Source organism: Lemur catta, chromosome 19 (genome assembly GCF_020740605.2).
Source record: "Lemur catta isolate mLemCat1 chromosome 19, mLemCat1.pri, whole genome shotgun sequence".
Taxonomy (NCBI): Eukaryota; Metazoa; Chordata; class Mammalia; order Primates; family Lemuridae; genus Lemur; species Lemur catta.
In genome coordinates, this window is record NC_059146.1 from 1,059,824 (window position 1) to 1,080,449 (window position 20,626).

At 45.6% G+C, this 20,626-nt stretch overlaps 2 protein-coding genes and 1 long non-coding RNA gene across 7 annotated transcripts in view; 1 reads left to right on the forward strand and 2 right to left on the reverse strand.

Annotated features, from left to right (window-relative positions):
• Window positions 1-2,446: 2,446 nt before the first annotated feature.
• Window positions 2,447-6,041, forward strand: SHISA3 (shisa family member 3). Its single transcript, XM_045531735.1, has 2 exons — window positions 2,447-2,763; window positions 4,566-6,041. Exons 1-2 carry the CDS (start codon window positions 2,487-2,489, stop codon window positions 5,003-5,005), a joined length of 717 nt encoding a protein of 238 aa, XP_045387691.1. The 5' UTR covers window positions 2,447-2,486; the 3' UTR covers window positions 5,006-6,041.
• Window positions 6,035-10,717, reverse strand: LOC123624129. The gene is made up of 3 exons (XR_006730066.1): window positions 9,766-10,717; window positions 8,562-9,028; window positions 6,035-7,512 (listed from the first exon to the last, which is right to left on the reverse strand). It is a non-coding gene; the product is annotated as an uncharacterized LOC123624129 (long non-coding RNA).
• Window positions 10,718-11,617: 900 nt separating this feature from the next.
• The window catches only part of ATP8A1 (ATPase phospholipid transporting 8A1), a 179,858-nt gene continuing 170,849 nt past the window's right edge, over window positions 11,618-20,626 (reverse strand). For all 5 annotated transcript variants that reach the window (XM_045531741.1, XM_045531738.1, XM_045531736.1 and 2 more), the window contains 2 exons: window positions 18,115-18,206; window positions 11,618-16,306 (listed from right to left, as the gene is read on the reverse strand). In XM_045531741.1, coding sequence (XP_045387697.1) covers window positions 16,209-16,306; window positions 18,115-18,206 — 190 coding nt within the window. In that variant the 3' untranslated portion in view covers window positions 11,618-16,208. The remainder of the gene's footprint in view (window positions 16,307-18,114; window positions 18,207-20,626) is intronic.

Genomic DNA, 20,626 nt, shown 5'->3' on the forward strand with positions numbered 1-20,626 from the left:
AGTTGGAAGAGATCTTCTGTGACAAGAAACCAAACACGTTTTTTCCCCCGTGCAAACTCCAAGGAGCTGCCTGTTGTAGTGGGTTTAAAGGCACTTGGAACCGGGACCTGGGTTTGAAAGCGTGAAGCACAGTGCACGGTTGTCTACAGAGGATCAAGTAAATCGGAGGTTTTGTTACCTTCCATTAGCAAGTACCATCCAACTAAATTTGGGCGAAATGCCTCCTAAATAAGTCAAATAGACAGGGGCTTTGAAGGAGGGAATTAATTATTGCTGGTGTCCCAAGGAAAAGAATTCCACTGTGGCAGGAACAATGTAATTAATGGGAGGTAAGCGCCAACAAATCACCCCCTAAAATATTAATGCTATCAAAGAGCAGCTGGATAATGAGAGAAACTTGACCCTGGGGGGACCAGCAAAGGTTGCTGTAGCTGCTGCAGAACTCTATGCAGTTATGATGTCATGAAATTCCTCTACATTTTAAGAAAAATAATATTAAGAGGTGTGGTTCTGGGAAAGTTATTAGCAGTAAACATGTCTCTGTAGTTTTTATCATTTTACTAGAATCATCATCTCTCATTTTTGCTGTGGTTCTAAATGACTTTTCCCCTTAATTGCCCAGGATATTTTTACAATCCAAACAACACTCCTTAAAAAAACAATTAAGTTTTAAAAAAAAAAAAAAGTTTAAGCCTGGAAAGAACATTTCTTTTTGTTTTGGTAGATAAAAACTGAGTACCTAAGAAATTTCTACAAAACAATTTCCCAGTTTAAGTCAAGAAAAAACTGTCCCATTGTTTGTTTGTTGGTAAAAGCTCCAACTTAATTCGGTTTTACTTACTAGCTTATCATTGTCCCGAGAAATACCTCTAAGAGAGCAGTAAAGTTAAATATTTCCACAGTCCCACTTAGCGTGTGAAATGTCGGACATTTATTTTGATAATCCCAATAATTAAAATTAGAAGTCGGAAGTCATTCTTTACTTGGGATATACTTGAACTCAGATTTTTAAAAAGAGAGTGTTTTATGCAGAGCTAAAATAGAAGTTTCGCTAGAACCCAGAGCATCAGGACGCTGCGGGCGTGATAAATGCTTCTGGCCGAAGCACTTGTATTCCTGGTGCTCAGAGCACTTTGTTCCTTTTGTTCCTCTCGAGTCGCCAACGTCTAAATCAGCGTGTTTGACAAATAGGCCGAGAGACACCGAGCACACGCACAGTCCGGGTAACCGAGGGGAGGGAGTGCAGGACGCAGTAAAAACAAGGCACTTGGGCCGCTCGAGGCGCAGCGCCCCTGCATGATCGCCCCCCGGGGACACGTCATTTAGAGAAATGTGTTTCTTTGCCCGAACAGAAGTTCAGATCTGCTCAATGATCATTAATTTTGTTCTTTTATTTCCTTTGCGGGCGGGAACTCAGAAGCCGTGCTCTTTGAGGTTCTGCGAGCTGGCCGGCCGGCGGGGTGACCGGCGCGCAGGTGAGCGGGGGCGGGAGGCGGGAGGCGGGTGCAGTGTGCGTCCTTGGGAACGGTGCTGGGCGTCCCTGAAGAAGCGGAAAGCTCAGTGCGAACGTGCGCGCCCCCTAAACACCGTGCAATTAATTGGTCTCGAGCCTTTAGCACCGGTGTTTCGGGAGCAAGTCCCGGTCTGCAACTGCAGACAGCTTGTTCGACGAGCTTCAGCCACCGCGCTCATTTCTCATGAAATCCGTAAAACGTAAAACCTGCGTCTGCGCTCGCCTGTGCGGGTCTCCCAGGCTGGGGGCGGGCGGGGCAGGGCCTGGCCCCCTCGGGCTCAGAGTAGAGTCCGGGCGGCGGGCGGGGCGGGGTGGCGCGGGGAGGCGGGGACGAACGCGGGCGCGGGGACCGCGGCACCCGCCGTGATTAGCGCCGGCGGAGCGGCCGGGAGGGCGGACTCTTTCTCGACCTCGTGGTCCCCTCCTCCCTCTTCCTTTTTAAAGGACGCCTGGCAGGCAGAGCTGTCAGCAAGGGCGGCCGTTTGCACTTGGCCGCGGCCGGGCCAACTCCTGCTCCCGCGACGCACGGGGCGGGGCGGGGCGCAGCGGCCGCGGGTCCCGGTGCCCGCACGCGGGGAGCGAGTTCTTCTGTCTTCGGGCTCCTCTCGGGGCCCGGCGACGGCCCGGCGTTGGGACGCTGTGCGGCCCCGGAGCCGGCAGCCCCGCGAGGGCCGTGGCGGGCGGCGGCCGGGGGTCCCGCGCGGCGGTGGCGCGGGGAGCGCTATGAGCCGGGCGGGGGGCGGCAGCGGCGGCCCCGGCAGCAGACTCGGCGCCCCCCGCGGACCCGCCCCGGCTCGGCCCGGCGCACCATGCTGAGCCCCGGCCTGCGGAGCCCGCAGCGCAGCCCCCGTCGCCTCCCCGGTCCCTGCTAACTCGCACGGGAGTGGCTTCGGCCGCCGCGCCCCGGGGAGGCGGAATCCGGGGCCGCTCGGCCCTTCGCTCCGGCCGCGTCCCGCCCGCGCGCCCCGCGGAGATGCGGGCGCTGCTGGCGCTCTGCGTCCTCCTGGGCTGGCCGCGCGGGGGCCCGGCGGGCGCCCAGCCGTCCGGGGAGTACTGCCACGGCTGGGAGGACGTGCAGGGCCGCCACCACGCGGGCTTCCAGTGCCCGGAGGACTTCGACACGCCGGACGCCACCATCTGCTGCGGCTCCTGCGCGCTCCGCTACTGCTGCGCCGCGGCCGGGGCCAGGCTGGAGCAGGGCGGCTGCGCCGACGAGCGCGGCGCGCGGGAGCACCCGGGCGTCACGGCGCGTGAGTGCGGGGCCGGGGAGCGGCGGGGGGTCGCGCTTCAGGGCAGGAGCCCCGTCCCTTTGCGGTCCCTCTTCCTGCCACAGGCGGTCTCCGCGGGTCGGCCCAGGGGAAAGTTTGCGAGGGACGCGCACCTGGTGGCCTTGGGGAGGACACTGGACCTCTGGGGAGAGGGGCGTGGGGACAGCGCCAGGCTACCCGTGGATTTTTAGGGGCGGTGGGGGCGCCCTGGTCACTTCGGGGGCTTCGGGAAGTGCGGGCTGCCCGGGAATGCGACTGTGTTCGTCCGTAGCCCCGCAAGGCTAAGGAACTTCTGCCACTCTTTCTGGGGGGTCAGGGGGGGGTCCTTTGCTAGCGTTGCTAAGCCGCTGTCCTGTTCTCCGACTTCCTTTCATTTCTCTGCATCGAATCCCCCTCCCGGCCAAGGACGGTCCCCGGGGTAGGCGACCGGGGTGGAGGGACCCTTAGAGGTGCCCGAATGTCCCCTCCCAGCACGCTGATATCCAGAGGAGAGGGGGCTCTAGTTTCCTTAGTACTCGTTAGACTCTCGAGGTGGGTGGGGGTCAAAATATGCGCTCTCGAGGATTCGAGAAGTAGTTTCTAGAGGAAAGATACTCGGTGGAAAGTGGGAACTCCGCCCCTGGCCTGTCAGACAATTACAGACCCTTTCTTGTGGCTTGGCTGCCCGCCCGGCTGCCCGGTGCAGAGTGAGGGTGGCCGCGGGGTCCGCTACGGGGACCCCGGGCCTGCTCTGCTGCGGTGCCAAGGACGGCGCGGGCGAGGGGCAGGAACCCTGCCGGACGGGCCCCTGGTGTAACCTGGGGCCAGGCACTGCCCTGGGCCTCTTCTCAATTCCGTGGTGGCTCGCAAAGGGCGAGTGTCTGGGGCCCGTTCCCCGTGGCCTTGCCTTCCAGGCCGTGTGGGCAACACAGGAGAAGGCGCTGACAGGTACCTGGCACTCGCTGGCCCTCGTTTTTGGGAAGGTCAGAGACTCCCTGATATATTTCCCCTTCGTGAAAATGGAGCTACCGTGCCCGCCTCGCAGGACCTCCCCGAGACTGGAACCAGTTACCAGTAAGAAAGAGCCAGGCGCACAGTGGAGCCCTGGTCCGCGCAGGGGACCTTCCTTCCCCCTCCACGCTGGAGGCGACATCCCTGCGGCGTTCTCCAGGGGACAGGCTTGGAGAACTGCACAGGGCTGCCCCTGGGGAGGGAAGTTAAAGAGGGAGGGAAACTGGCCTTGGCTCTGTCTGAGGGATGCTCCGGCAGAAACTCGGGTCGCCAACCCCAAGAGCTGCCTCATGATCTAAGGTTCAGTCTGACCTTCCCAGACCTGGGGTGGCAGTTGAGAGAGAGAGGCGTGGAAGAGGTGAGAGGAAGAGACAGAGGGAAGGAAGCAGCCCAGAGCTGACAGTTTGTGACGCAGTAAGAGACATGGTGAATGGGAGCTCCCTATGGATTTTTATTCTTTCTGGAGTCTTATGAAATCCTAGGGGGTCTCATTTAACAAGCCGGGTTCTCATTGCTCAGACTGGAGACTCTGGGTTGGAAGATGGATTGTCAGGCTAGAGAGGGGTCAGAGCCCTAGGTGCACCGCTGCGATGCAGCTCCTAAAACCTCCATTTAAACTCAGAATTAGAGTGACCCCCCCCAACCCATCCTTTCCCTCCAGTGCGTGAACAGGAGGAGGGGCTGTTCTCTCCTGACTCCCAGATGTGCAGCATGATAGCTAACTGCTAGCAGAGGCTATGGCCTCGAGCCGAGACCTGCCTCCGAGCACCTGCGTGTGTGTCTTTGCCTTTCAGAGCCTGTCTATGTCCCCTTCCTGATCGTGGGCTCCATCTTCATCGCCTTCATCATCCTGGGCTCCGTCGTGGCGATTTATTGCTGCACCTGCCTGAGACCCAAGGAGCCGTCGCAGCAGCCGATCCGCTTCTCGCTGCGCAGCTACCAGACGGAGACCCTGCCCATGATCCTGACCTCCACCAGCCCCAGGGCCCCCTCCCGCCAGTCCAGCACTGCCACCAGCTCCAGCTCCACCGGTGGCTCCATCTGCAGGTTCTCCTTTGCCAGGGCCGAGCCCGGCTGCCTGGCACCCTCGCCACCCCCACCTTACAGCACGGGCCACCCAGTCCACCTGGCCCAGCCGTCCGGGTTCCTGGTGTCACCCCCGTATTTTGCTTACCCCCTCCAGCAGGAGCCCCCGCTGCCGGGGAAGAGCTGCCCAGACTTCAGCTCCAGCTGACAAGCGGTGGCCACGAAGCCACCGTAGAGTGAGATGGCAGAAGGGGGGAGCCCTGTCCCATTGCCACGTGCAGCCCTGAGACATTCCCCTTGGCACTCGTCAGTGTCACAGGGTAAGGAACTGTGCTAGGAAAACATGGTGCCTTCTCATCGTAAGGTTCCTGGCTCCACTCACAGAACGCCTGAGTAAGAGAATGGCTTTTTTGGTTTTGTAAACATAGTGACTATTGCATTTCAATTTATGCTACTTGTATTCAAAATATGCAGCAGTTTGACTTTAAAGTTGCAAATTGGCTGAAAATGTTTTACTGGACAATTCAGCTGTACTGTTTAGAAAAGGGGCTGTGTGTTCATTTTTCATATAAGTTGTTTATTGAGTATGATAGAAACATATACATAACTAAGCAAAGAAAAATACCTAATTGTAATTATCAGAGGTTCACTTAAAAATTAACTATTAAGTAAATTTGAGGGGGTACAGAACCACCTATTTATGATTTTGGGAGTAACCTAACCCTGAGTAATATTAGCATAATGAGAACATTTACCTTTTAAATTAATAACTAAATTTTGTTTAAAATATAAGAGTTTTCTTTTTTAAAATACAAGGTTTCAATAACCACATGAGGAGTTTAAACCTATACTCTATTCATTGTAACCAAGAGTCTTTGTAAAATCATTTCCCCCACTGACCTGAGGGAATATTTATTGCAGACTTTTTTGTTCAGCAGCATTTAGTGTTTGGATGCAAGTTGGATAGTTGGGTCTCAAAACATTAATTTGTAAAATGAGTGATGTACAAATGTAAAGATTTGTAACTTAATGTATTTACCACATTGACTGTACTAATTATTAGTAGTCACACTGTAATTTTTATGTTAATAATAACTGTGGAGTTCAAAGTCCAGCTATGGGCTTAATTGTCTAATATTACATATCTCCAGTGCCCCAGAATTCCATGTCCGATGACTACAGGTGTGGGCATCTATTCTGCTGGGTTAGAAGAAATAAAATACTTTATGTTTTCATAAACTCTATTTGAAATTTTAAATCAAGGTGCTTCATTTTTATCTCCTTAGTGATATTCTTTGCTATGTAATGAAAGCAAATGTCTTTACTTAACACACACTTTATATTTTGAAATTTAAAAAATATTTTCTGCATCCAGGCTTGTGAAAGCAGCAAAGGAAGTGAACTTTTGTAGAGGTCTCAGTCTGCCGCATGCAGCCCGCAGACGTGCCCTTGGGCCTGCGGAGATTTAGACATTGGGACATTTCTCATAAGAATCTGGATTTCTGCCTTCTCGTGACAAATAGAAAATATGGCGCCTGCTCTGCCATGCAGACAGGACCCCTGGCATCACCAGCCTCCTGCCTGGTCTCTCCACCTGGCTCAGCTCCTTCTGCCATGGTGCCCACCTGTCCCCTGCAGGTGGGGCTTGGGAGCCCAGAGTTAAATGTACTATCACATGTCACTGTCAATAGTTCTTTTCTGAACTAGTTAGAGGCAGAACTGTGACCCAGGAGAGTTGTTTGGCCCCGTCTCTATGATTTCCAGTGGAGGAAACACACCCAGAGACCTTGTGCCTTTGCCCGGTCTCAAGGCAGAGGGGCTCTGACTGCTAGTCTCCTGCCTTCTCCATACCTAAAAGGGGCCTGATGTCCAGGTATCTCAAATTACTCAACATAGTTAAGGAAAGAAACAGCTAAATGTAAAAGGAGAAGCGTTTATGAGCACGATCTAGAACATACTCCTGTGTTTTCAGACTGGCCTTGTTCGTGGCTGCTGTCAATTGTGTACACTGCTCTTTTTATGGTTTCCAGTTAACCGCTTTTGAGCTCTTACTGTGAGCCAAGCACTAGTCTAAGTATTTATGTGTATTAACTCATTTCATCCTTCCAATAACCCCAACAGGGAGGTATTAGAATTCCTATTTTTACAGATTTGGAAACTGAGGCACAGAGCAGTGAGGTGACTTGCCCAAGGGCCTACAGCTGGTGAGCACTGGAGTGGGTCTGCATAAACAGATCCAGGGTCCGAACACCGGCTTTGAGATTTTGGTGCCTCTCTGTGCATAATCCACCGCAGATTTCAAAAGCACGAGGCCCAGCCTCTAAGGCAGTGATTCTCAGCCCTGTTAGAACCAACGAGCCCTCCTTAGAACAAGTATTTCATGACATCTCTTTAACTGTTCTAAAATGAAATTTATAGATAGTATAACTCAATGCGCACATAAATTTAAAAATAATCAATGCAATGCCCTAATGGTAATTAGAAAGGAGAAAGAAGAGGAGAGTAACTTATTTCAAAATGTCACAGCTTGGGCAGACTTACCAAAAAGCTCAGATGCCAACCCCTGGTGCAGAATCACATGTGGCAGCTCCAGACTCAGACCGACGCAGGTATGCTGGACCGTCAGCTCCAACAACACAGTTTCACTGCTGCTGTTAATGTGATTTTTGAAAAACCAAGTTTGACCTTCCTTTGATCTGCACAGTGGTTGGATATCTGAAAAATTCAGCGTCTATTAAGGCAAACACTACTTTCTAGGTGAAATAGGATTGTTTTTCCACCAACAGGACCGATGATGGGACATTCCAGGGTCACGCTGGTGGCTACCAAGTCTTTGCCGTGCAGACTGCCCACCACTGTAAGGTCTCTGTCACGACCAAGTCCCACCCGACGCATGCCCGCTCACCTGCCTCCACCCCCCGTCTCCTGCCAAAGATACTCCCCCACAATTCCACATGTCCTCCAGACTGCAGCGGTCCCCAACCTTTTTGGCACCAGGGACCGGTTTCATGGAAGAAAATTTTTCCACGGATGGGGGTTGGCGGGAGGTGGAGCTCGGGCAGCGATGCCAGTGCTGGGAGCTTGGACGCCGAAGCTCCCCCCTCTCACCCGCTGTCCTGCTCTGCACCCTCCGCCCGTCCCCGAGTTTCATAAAGACAATTTTCCACCGATGGGGGTGGGGCTGAGCTCTGGACGTTCCCTAACGGGCTTCCGTGGAACTCGCTCCACTGAAAACCATCAGTTTGTCAGCTTTCTCTGGGGGCTGTACTTTTATCTGCCAGCCCTTAGGAGGGCAGTTTATGTCCACTAGGCAGACCAATGCCAAGGAATTCGCAGAGTGGTCACATCTGCAGATTTCCCCTGCTTAGAAGGATGCCCCAATCAGTCAAGTTAACTGGCCATAAATTGTTTAAAATTAGGGAGATACTGTGTACCTCATCGTAATCTAGCTCCAGTGACACAATCAAATCGTATTCCCAAGTACTGATGACATGTGGTACATGTCTTTGACCTTCTCTCTGGCAGCCATGTAGGTGGTAATATTATTATTTACGGTCCTAGGGTAGTAAGGCAATTCTGTGGCAGATGTCTAGATACCATTCTATTTCAGCCTTTGCTGAACAGGACTTGTGGGTCGGGGTTCGGATGAATAAAAGAATAAAATGCAGTTCGGACTCAGGGAGCCGCTGTCTACTATGGACTCCAGCATGGCAACAAGTACTTGTGACCATACGTCACAGGTGTTTGTAAAAGAAGCACGTTACCTTTTTTGCTTTCTAGGAGCTCAGACTGGAGACGAGGATCCCACAAACTGACACTCAGGGAAGGCGTTGTGGTCACTGTGCTGATTACAGGGACTGCAGGATGCCCTGGTGACATGGGCAAAGGACATTAATTCAAAGGACCGGAGCCTGAGAGACACGCAGGGTTCGGGTGAAGAAGACTGGGCAGGGGAAGAGAGCCAGATGCTGGCAATACGGGGACAATACGGGGACAGCACACTGGGCAGGGCACCCTGAGCCCGAGAGAACAAGGAACATTATTACTATGAACCGGAGGCAGAGCGAGGTGGGGAGGGATCAGAGACCGTGGACACTGTGGTGGCCGGATCACGTCAACGCAAGAGGGAGGCTTTGGGGATCTCATGGGCAACGTGATCATATCTTCATGGTAGAAAGATTAGGCAACAAGGGTCTCATGAAATCACCTGAAATCTCATGCTTGTCACAACCTGCCACAGCATCGAAACACAGTGGAGACTTGTCTGATTGATGTTTTTACTCACAAAGAATTTGAGTCCTAACATCCTCAAACCACAATCAGTGCGCACAGTAGGGGTCCAGCACTTGGAAAGGTCGTTATGCCAACAACGAATAACATTTACTAAGCACCAGGTGGGTCCCAAGTACTATACAAGTCGTTCACTGAATCTTTACAACCCTGAAGCAGGGACCATGATTGTGTCTGCTTTGCAGATGAAGTAATCGAGGTGGGAAGGTTAAACCCCACGCCCAAGGGCAGGCGGTAAGAGCAGGACCAAGATTGAACCCAGGCGATCTGCTCTGAAACTCTGCATTCTTCATGACATTAGGTCTACACAGCCTAATTTTCTCAGGGAAAAAGATATCCACTCTACTTTCCAGAAAACCTATAAAGGGAAAAGTGATTAATTGCATCGTATCATACATACCCTATAGGTACCAGGGGCTTGTAGTGGTCAAGCAGAGTTTGTGCTACATTATGAGAATGTGGAATAAAACAACACAGGAATAGAAATAATAGATGATGAACATTTCTCTCTTTACATATGACAAACCTGAGGCACCAGAGAGTGATTTATCACGTATCTTGGAGCCACAGTGCCTGGTACGTTCTCTGAAGTCATTTAAAAGCAGAGTGACTTTGGGCCACTTAACTGAGTTCACTATCTCAGTCTCCTCATTTGTAAAATGGAGATGTTGATAGTACCTTATTGCTCAAGTTTGTCTTGAGAAGTAAGATGTCACAGACACTGTCTCCAATCACTTGCATCCTGCTGGGGACGGAGCTTAGGGATAAGCAACAGAAAGCAGATGAAATACTCCAGGACAAAAATGCAAGGCCACATACCGTGGGAGGGCAGCTGTCACCGCTGACCAGAGCAGGGAATAGAGGAAATGGACCTACCGTTTGACAGAATCAGTCCTGGATAATCCACGGACCCTGCGGTATCTGTTACTGCCTGGGGTGGGGGCCCTCCCACCCTGTTGGGTACTCACGGTCCGTAAATTTATCATCTGCGTTAGAAAACATATTTAACACAGTAAGTTTGTTTTAAAATGGTTACTCATTCCAAAGCGAACAGAATGTACTTTTCATCATTCAAACGGACATATTATTCCCTTATTTTTCCTGTTTATTCTTTGTTGGTGTTATTATTAGCTACGTCTCATGGTGGAGAATTTACAAACCATAGGGTTTTCCCTCTAAAATGAGATACCCAAACAGCTTCCTGAAAGCACATGTAGTCACAACTAGGAATCTGACATCATTCACTGGGCTGGGATCATTTTACCTTTGTATAATCTAAAAAGTTTTAGGATATGTCCAGGGAAAATAGGAATTTACCAGACACGTTAAGCTACTAGGGGAACAAACTGTGAACATATTTTTATAGGTACATGGCTATTTGAAAATTGCAATTAAATTTCATTAGTTATTAATAAAATTGTTCTGCCAGGGAATTCTTATTTGAATTGCTAGTTACAGATTTGGGACTTGAATGTCATAAAAACTGAATGTTAAGAAGTATTTCATATTTTCCAACAGTTTTTATTAGCCTACTTGTGAAGTTATCCAGGTTAGGAATACCTTTCTTCATTAAAGTGAGGTGGCTCTGTGTCACTGAAATGGAAGCTTCAGAGATACCCTAAGCGTGCAAAAACACACTTTAAATGGGATGACGTATTGAATTTATGGAAATGTATTTCCAATTTGCTGTTTCCCTATGGTGCTGTTAGAAGAAATCTTAAATTACAGGGTCAGTATAAACTGCTTAGCTGGATGTGAAAAGTATTTGATACAATTCAGAAGGACACTTCCATAATTATTTTCCCACGGTTTTGCATGGAGACCCGCACCCGATTATCGTCCCTGGAAATGGGGAGCGGACCAGGGGGCTCCAGTCACCTAAGCACGTGTAGACTCCGTCTAATAAAATCGAAGCTTCCCCAGCGCCTGTCTGCAAACCAACCCAATCCTAGCCGTTTACCAAATTGCAGCTTTAGTTTCTCTTTGACCAAAGGACACTTATTCTTTGATACAACTATTGTTCTCGTTGCTGATGTTTCCTGTACTTCTGTCTCCTGTGCTCAACTTTATTATTTTCTGGCTACTTCCTTCAAAGGTGACTGGCAAAACTTGGCCACTTGCTCATGAACTTAAAAAAATTTGATGGGTTTTAGAAAATTTAAGAAATTCATTCTACATAAACAGATGGAGCCACAGATTGGCTGTTTACTTGCAAAATGATTTAAAATACATAACGGTGACAATTCTAGGATGCTTTTCTGACTGTGGAGTAAAAATAATTTTATAAAAAAATTCTTTGTTATCAAAACTACCCCTCTTGCCAAACTAGAGTTAATATACTCCTTTTCATGTTTAAATGGATTAAAATGGATACTTTATATATCACTTGGGTTTGTAAACAAAATATGTTAAAAAGCTATTAAATGGATGGATATACCTTTACAGACTGTAGTTACTATGGATTTAAAGGTTTCATAAAAGAAATGCAATTTCTAAAACTAACCATCAAAACTTCAACAGTTTTCTTTATGTAATGCTAAAGTTTATTTAATTTTTAATAACAATTAGAGGACAAAATGTTTAAAACATGCACATTCACAAAAGGCCAATGACACATAACACTGCATAGAAATGAATATTACTCAACTATAATAACTATTTAGAAAACACAGTACAATCGAACATCAAGATAAACAAACCTGAGAAAACTACTAAAACCACAGATTCAATACTTTCCACTCATGCAGCTTCACAATTTCTACAGCAGTTTGAGCAGGAATGGTTTTTCAGGGAGCTGAAAATACTACTTTATCTTTAATGCAAACTGCAGTTTTCCATAGTAGCTGCCTTCCAAGGTGGACTTTTTCTTTTTAACCTAATAAACTTGAAAATGTGAAAAATGAAGGTTGAAGTAGTTAAACAACAAACTATTTACTGCATTTATGGCTTCTATTCTAGAACCATGAAACATAAAAATATTTTTTATTTTTAAAATCATTCTGCTCACATCTTTGCAAGAGCAGATTTACCTATGGAAAGTTGCTGCTAATTCAAAGTAAGCAAATGTGAAATCTAGCTTTTTTCCAACTTAAGGGAGATTTATTTGCTGAGAAGTTTTGTGAGTTCTATTAAGAAAAGTTCTTAGAGGCAAGCTAAACAAAAGATTCAATTAAATTTGTTCAAATTTGTTTGTAAAATAATCCACTTATTAAAAAAATTTGTGTAGAGGACCAATTAATTTGTCCACTGAATATTAAAATTCCAGGTAGGCCATATAGGATTTTATAAGGCAGAAATAAACATCAAGATTTACAGCAATAGCCATGCATTGGCCTGGATCACTTTAAATATTAATTCATGCAAACCATAAACCTATCAAAAACACAGCTGCTCTCATACAGAAAATAAATCAAGATGAAAAATGGAAAACATTTATTTCCTTTCCTTCAGAATTTAACTTACATTCCATTTAAAGAGCTGTTGAAGGTTAATTAAAATGCAGCAAAGTATAACTAAGTTTCACCAGTGACCTCAGTTATTTTAATGTGAGACAAATCAGACTATGGTTATCTTATGAGGCATTATAGAAAGGTTCATCATTAAAAAGCACTTATTAGGCACCAAACTGCACGGTGTTACCTTAAGTTACAAAAAGAATTCCTGGTCCACGTGATGTGAGTGGGCTGGGCATCTCCTCCATACATTTTGTAGATAACTATTTATAAGGTGATAGATTGATTTAACTAAATAAGTTTTAAAACCAGGAACTATCAAAGGGCAACTGCACAAAAATAAACATGCATGATTAGCTTTGTAATAATAGTGATATTGTTGTAAATAATTTAAAAACAATGACTAATACAATCTACTACTTTCTGACTAGCATCCATTGCCTGAAAAAACATTTTAAATGATAGGTGATAAGCACACAGTGCACACAATGTAGAACAAATTACCATGTGACTTTCCTATTCGATGTTTAGAGTGCTGAATTGCAAAATTAAAACATAAAATTTAACGATCAGAATAAATGCTGATTGATTTCCATAATTCATTTTCCCTTCTGGAAATTATGAGGAATCACTGATTCCATTGAAGGACCCTACAACTGATGGAAATGGCTCACGTTATTTAGCAGAATACACATTCACCTGACTTGATTGGAAACAGTTTTCCATTAAGTTAGCAACAACGCGGACGCAGCCTCACACCAGAGCAGAGTGGAGGGGATGGGAGGGGAGGATGGCAGTACACACATCACTGGAGATCTAACTACGTTCCTGAGAAACACTGTTTTCCTGCTAATAAATTCTAACAATAGAGCATCTTTCCGGGTGTGAGACCCCAATATATTTTTAATATGTATATATAAAATATTTAGAAAGTCCATATGCTCAACACCGTGTCCTAGTCAACATTAAAGAAGCAACTCCCAGCTTTGCAAAGCTAAATGAAGGAGGATTTCCTACTATAAGTAGTATTTTCTGAATTGTAAACATCGTTAAGCAACCGTGTTAGCATTTGCCAGGGTCCCTATAAGGAACTTTAAAATGAAGAGTATGTGTCCTTCATTTCAGAAAACACACGTGAAAAGTCACTTCGGCTGTTTATTGTAATCCTGGTAAACCACGTGACTCTTTAAATTAAGGTTAAAAAAAATCAGAGTGTTTTCTCATTTAAGTTAACACTGTAACGTCAGTGCAATTGCCATGTTATATTTTAAGTTTTACCAAGGCGGTTGCTCCCCACCCCCTGCACCCTACCTCCAACCCAAGAAGCAAACAGATTGACTTAATGCCAATAATTAAAAATAGGACTACGGGACAGAAAGGCATACATTAGCCATATTTCCGATCCTGTCGTTATGCGTTATTAACCGTGAGCATTCTTCTCATGTTGAAGAGCTCCACAGAAACCATCCATACTTCAAGATAAAAAATAAAACTCACGGTTTTCTTAAGTCAGAAAGTTCATTTCTATTATATTCATGACTTTTTTGTACTAACATTTTGCAGAAGGACATCACTAACGACGTGAGGGCGAATGGAGGCCGTTCTTCTGCATTACTGCAATGACGTGTCTCTCTGGAGGGTGCATCATCCTTGCTCTCTCATCACTGTGTGGTTTGACCCCAGCCACCACCGAGTCGCTCCGAACACGCAGGCAGTAGACAGCTCAAGTCTCTGACTTCAGAGTTCTGAAGACGATCTTAGACCCTTTCTTACACCTGTGGTCTTACTGGATGTTCTGATTCATGAGTCTCTCGATCTGAACCTCAAACAGGAAGGGTTTAGGAAATACAGTATGTAAACTTCTTGTTACTTCTAGGTTAGAACTGTGTGTCTGTGTTATGACCCCTTATTTGTAGAAAATGTGGAGGCACACCGATAACTGGCTACAAATACAGAGAAGGAAATGACATAAGATCTTAATTTTAAATCTAGATGGAGAAAAGAGGGTGAAAAGAATGTGAAATTACTAAACTCAAGGGGCGATCTGGAAAATCATCCCTCTTCCCAATTCTAGTCGACTCTCGTAAAAGAGGAAGTTCTCCCCATGTTGCTGGTAAGTCACTGAAAGGCAAACAGGCTTTTGAGTAAAAGGCAAATAGTTTCCTTCGATCTCTGAAGTGTATCTGAAAACGACAATTCCTTTTCTTTTGTTAAATGAAAGCATTTTTAAAAAATGGTGTAGAAAACGGGTGTTGGTTTTTAAACAGCCCCTTCATCATTTATTGTTGGTAGCAAAATAGGCATTTTTCAGGAGATGTCTTGGAAATGCTGAAAATAATTAAACTGAACATACATTTGAAAACACATTAATGAAACCTACTCATGATGAAAACTGTCCTTTAATGGTAAAGCTACAGGCTTGAGTAAAACAGGCATTTTTAAAATGGAGGAAGTGTCCTACTTCTTTGTCCCAATAAGCAGCGTGGGACTAGTTTGGGGACTTCCTTGATGAGTGAACTTGAAGTAATTTTCAGTCTTAAGTAGAGGGACAAGTCACCGTACGCCAGGTGTGCCACGTGAGACAGCAAAGCGTCTGCAGGGGACCAGATAGACCCAAAACACGTCACCAAAGCTGAGCCTGGGTACATCACAAAAGCCCATGCATTTACCTGACCTGTCACTTCAAACATCGCAACAGAAGCCTTGGGAATTCCGCACAAATGCGTCAGCGTATTTTTCTCAAGGGGGAAAACTTGAAGACACATTGACGGCACTCAATCTACGGCACAAGCCAGGGTTTTTAGAAAAATCTAAATGATAATGAAACTTCATTAGAAATGAATGAAACATAAATAACAATTTAAAAAATCAGTCTCATAATGACAGAGTCACTTCTAACACAGGTGTCCTCTAAGTTTAAAAAATAAACAAGACAAATGACAGACAAGCATTTATAAGGCCGAAGGTGCAACATCACAGATTTTAAGTAGCGAATGCCTTGAAATATTCATTTTTGCAAATCACTCTTGCATTTGAAAAGTGGCGCATGCAGATCTTACGGCAGAACTGGCAGTAACTTTCTCTTAAATCTCTGGGCAAATGACTACTGCACTAGAAATACACTTACTGAACTTCCTCGGCAGACGTTTATCGAGACAATTTTTGACACACACACTTAAATAATGCCTTGTGGAGAAAGTTTGCTCAGGAAGGTGAGTCAGTTCCTTAAGAATGCTGGTTTCTTTCAGCATATCCTGAAATCTAAGTCTGGATATCAAAAGTCCCTTTCGCTTAATACCATTTTAGAGTTTTTGCATGGTTGGTCACCTCGTGGCATAGCCAATACGCTGACGGTCAGTGACAGCCTCAGAGTGACGGCGTGAGAACGGTGACCTACTCTCCGTTTGAGAAAGCCACTCTGCAAAGATCCAGGGACATTTTCACTTTCTGTTTACAAAGACTTAGCACACACTTTTAAACATCTGAGCGAGACAACGTCACAGTCTAGTTGCACAGTGCCTACGTCTGAAATACACAGGGATCTGCATGTCCATCAGCGAGGTGAGCTCAGATCCACCTTCCCCCCAGGGACCAGCCTGGAGCTGGTCAGCAGGTCGCCGTGACAACCTGGTGGCTCTCCGTGGAGACGCTGCCTCTCAGTGCCGCCCGTCACCATTCCTCGGGCCTCTGTTTGGTGGTGTCATACGCTCGAATCACCTCAGACTGTGAAACGATGCCATTTTCGTCTTGAGAGAACGCATACCCATCTGTAAGGGAAGGACAAAACAGAAATCGTGGTCACCAACGCGCTGGAAATCACCGTCATTCGGAGTTTCTGAGGAGTCACCTTTTCTAGCTCGGGGAACGAAGGCCTCCGTCCGACCTGCAAAAGCAGGGAGATGCTGAGTTTTATCGTCTGGGGAAGACACAGACAGCTGCAAAATACAGAGGGGGATGACCGCGGTTTGCGGGTTTAGATTCTACGCCTGCTCCCCGGAAGACTGAGCAGGCCCCCTCAATCTCTCAATCCCAACTCCAACCCTCCTCTTTCTTGCTCCCCCACTTCCGGAAGGGGTGAGGGAGTTTAATTAAGTGGGGTCACGTGTTTCCATGTAGGTCAGGTGGCTGGGAGGGAAGGAAAAATGGTACATAGAGGAGGTAAATCAGCTCGATCAATCTCTCCATGGCATCTGTGGGGGGCTGGATTCGGGACCCCCTTGAATACCAAAATCCACAGATGCTCGAGTCCCTTATGTCAGGGGTCCCCGACCTACGGTGAGCTGTATAATTATTTATCTATTACAATGTAACAGTGATAGACATAAAGTGCACAATAAATGTCATGCGCTTGAATCATCCTGAAACCATCCCCCGGCTCCCTGGAAAAATTGTCTTCCATGGAAACAGTCCCTGGTGCCAGAAAGGTTGGGGACGGCTGCCTTATATGACATGGCGTAGAATTTGGATATAAACTGCACACATCCTCCTGATACTTTAAATCATTTCTAGATCACTGATACTGCCCAAGACAATGCTACACGCCAGGTGATCTGCAAAGACTCAGTGCAATACTCGGTGCACAGCAAGTTCAAGTTTTGCTTTTTGAAACTTTGTGAAAATTTTTTTTTCCTGAACATTTTTGATCTGCAGTTGATTGAATCTACAGAAGCCGAACCCAGGGCTGCAAAGGGCCGACTGTGCACGTCTATGAAAATATCACATTGTACCCCATAAATATGTACCATTAATATTTGCCAATTAAGAAAAGTAAGGGGGAAAAGACAAACACGTGCTCGTGGTGGAAAGTGGTCTCCTGCCCGCAGAGCACCCTCTCCCGTCTGGCTCTCAGCATCTACACTCCAGCTCACTGCCGCCCCAGAGTGGCTGGAGGGGCCGCGGGGGGTAAGAAATGACCCCCAAGGGTATCACATCTTCAGAAAAGGCCTCTTGAAGTATAAAGAGCAAAAGCATTAAACATGAGTGTGTAACCATGAAAATAAATTATATGTGGAAACAACATGAAACAAAAGATATATTACTGACACAAATACATTCACTACAGGGCCTTATATTTTATAATCTTCTTCAGATCCTTGAAATGTTAAGAGGGCACAATCCCCCATAATTTCTTACAACTCCAGATATTCATAAATATTTTTGAAAGGGAAAATATATGTTTCCTTGTGCTGCATGAAAGCTGAAAGGCTCTTGCAAAGTTGCTCAAGTAGAAAAGATAACAATACAGAGGCAGCTTTTAAGAGTTAAGATTTACTTTACTTTTTGGGGCGGGGGGGAGGTAAGATTTAAGGAAGCAAGGAATGTGGAACTATTGTTTTTCTTTAACTAAAAGAGCGATTTTAAATTGCTTTCTCTTCTGTTAAAAGCCAGATTGTTGTGACCAGTGGAATCTCTAACCATTGTTATTAATATTTATGTAACATGCTGTAAATGCGCAGAACTTGTTTCAAGGGTTAAGCGGTTAAATATCCCTACAGTCCAACTACTGCTGCTCTAATAATCGCCACGACACAGCAAGGGCAGCGGGTTTATTTAAAACAAGAACCCAAATACTTACGGAGCAGGTTCTGCTGCAGCGATTCAGACCTGTACAAGTTCACGTGGTTCTTCTTAAAGACGTTCTTGAGCAGCTGAGCCCTCTCCGTGAGGCTGCGGAGCAGGTGCAAACGTGTGAAATGAATTGTCAACTCGGCAGAGACCCGCATGTGCAGAACAACCGGAGAGAGTTTAGACTTAAACAAAAGATCGCTCGAGCAATCTGCAGCCCGGTGATTGCTTTCCCCCATTTTCTCAGATAGCAAATGAGATTTCGAGTATCTAGACAGACACTTTTGAGGCCATTTTTCCCATAGCTAAGGAGGAGTTCTGTCCCCAGTAATCCCCTCCGAGTAAACAGCAAGATTTCCTCACCCCCTAGTTACATTCAAGCCAAACGGTGACACAGAACCGCTGCAACATAATTAATAAAAAAAATACAAAATCTTCAGCAGGGTTATTCACTTCTGAAAACTTGGCTAACTTAGTACATACATTCTGAGCATGGCCTTTTTAGAACTAAAAAAAAAACCTTAATTATTACTATATCTTTTTTGTATTGTGCACATATTTGGTGCAAAATATTTTTTAGTTAAAAATATTAATGAAACTAAATATTAACTAAAATTACACAAAGAAGAAATTTTATTGCCTTTTTAATTAGAAAAATTCCATTACCACTCTGAAATGCTATGAAATGTGTTCCTTAATTTCACTTTAAAATAAACTATTTTCAGAAAACAACTGGGCTAGGTGAGATAACAAGGAAGGTAGTTACTTTTCAATGAATGTCTAGAATAATCTTCTCTGCAGATCCAGATAATTATGCAACTTCTAAAAGCACACTGCAAGAAATAACACATCTTTCCCCCACTGCACACCAAACAGTGCTTCACACAGTAGGAACTCAAATATTTGTCAGATAAATCAATTTGAGTAATAATTCTGAAATGTACTTATAAAACATCATCAATCTTCCCAATCATGCCATTTCTCCATGGGCTGATTTATAAAATTTTGGTTTGATATTAAAGAACATAATAAGTGTGAGGAGCAAATAAATAATCCACATGCATTTCGGCAAATGTTTATGCAATTTTGTTTTAATAACTGGAACTGACTCAGTTGAAAAATTTCCATCTTGTGTTTTTCCCACTATAAAAGCTTTAGTTAAATTGCTGTAAGTTATGTTAGTTCTGTAGTTTGCCAGTTTTTTTGAGACCCTGAAATGGAACAATATTTATCGTATATATATATAAAGAATTCTCTGCAAATGAACTCGTGTAAATGATTTACACGAACACGCAGGCCAAAACTGAAGGAAAAATATTTAGAAATGTTGACATTTGCAGTAATCTTCCACACATATTTTTAAGGTCTAGGGATGTTAACTGGTACTATTAGACATATTTTATTGTCATTGGGAATTAGCTACATTAAGGCAAGAAAATGAACTCATCTGAAACTCCAGCGTTTCTGCAAATAGCCGTAAAACTTGTTTTTGTCAGTGAAATAAACAGATATGAGGAATGAGAAGGGGCCATTTTTACAGAGTCACTTTTCTTTTCTTCCTCTACTCTTTAAATGATCTAACATCACAGGCCCTGGGACCCTGGGGGACACTAAAGTGTGTAACTACTTTGAGGAAGTCGCAGTTTCAGCAGGAGGTGGTCTGATTTGGTTAGCAGAGCATCGCAGACGAGGACGGGGTGCTGGACCGTCTCTGGTGCGTAAAAGTGAAACGACCACAGGAGGCCAGGGACAACAATGTATCATTATGTAGCTTCTGCTTTCCCAAAACACATTTTCCAGGTTTCAGGCTGGCCTTCCTAAGTGCATAACACTTTAGCATTGCAACAAGCAAGTGTTAAGAAGGCACACGTGGGCATTTTATCTTTCCTATTATGGCATTTGAAATACGTAACAAAACTTTGTTTTAGAACGGTTCATATAAGGCTGTCACTCAGATGTTGCAACAAGGTAACGTCTAGTGTTAAAAAAAAAAACAAAAAACAAGGAAGTCTCTTTCTTGTGAAAGGAGTACATTGCTCAGGAAAGAGCATGGGCTTTGGAGTCTTGCTCTGGTTTAATTCCAAGTCTGCCACTTATTAGCTGGGTCACTTTAGGTAAACCCTTCTCAGTCATCTCATACCTAACAGGAGGACAATACTTAACTCTCAGGCAGGCGGGGAGGGCTCGGAATTGTCAGCACCGTGACTGACTGCCGCTTAGGAAGCACTCAACAAATGCGGGTCCCTCCCACCCTTATCCTCCAGGTCCCAAGGAATTTATTACAAAAAATCAACTAGAACCGAGAGCATCACAAAACAAAAGATACTTTGTAAGGGGCATTTCGCTGCATCGGTTTGTACCCAGCATTAGCTCAGTGTGAGACGTCTGCTGGGGCAGATGAGTTTTAGTTTATAATGCCCTCACTCTACCTCTTCACTGAGCAAACCGCTAGGTTTTTGCTGTTTTGTTTTTCCTTAGCTACTTCGAGCTTCTTGCTTAAGTCCTTGTAGAGCAGAGAGTCC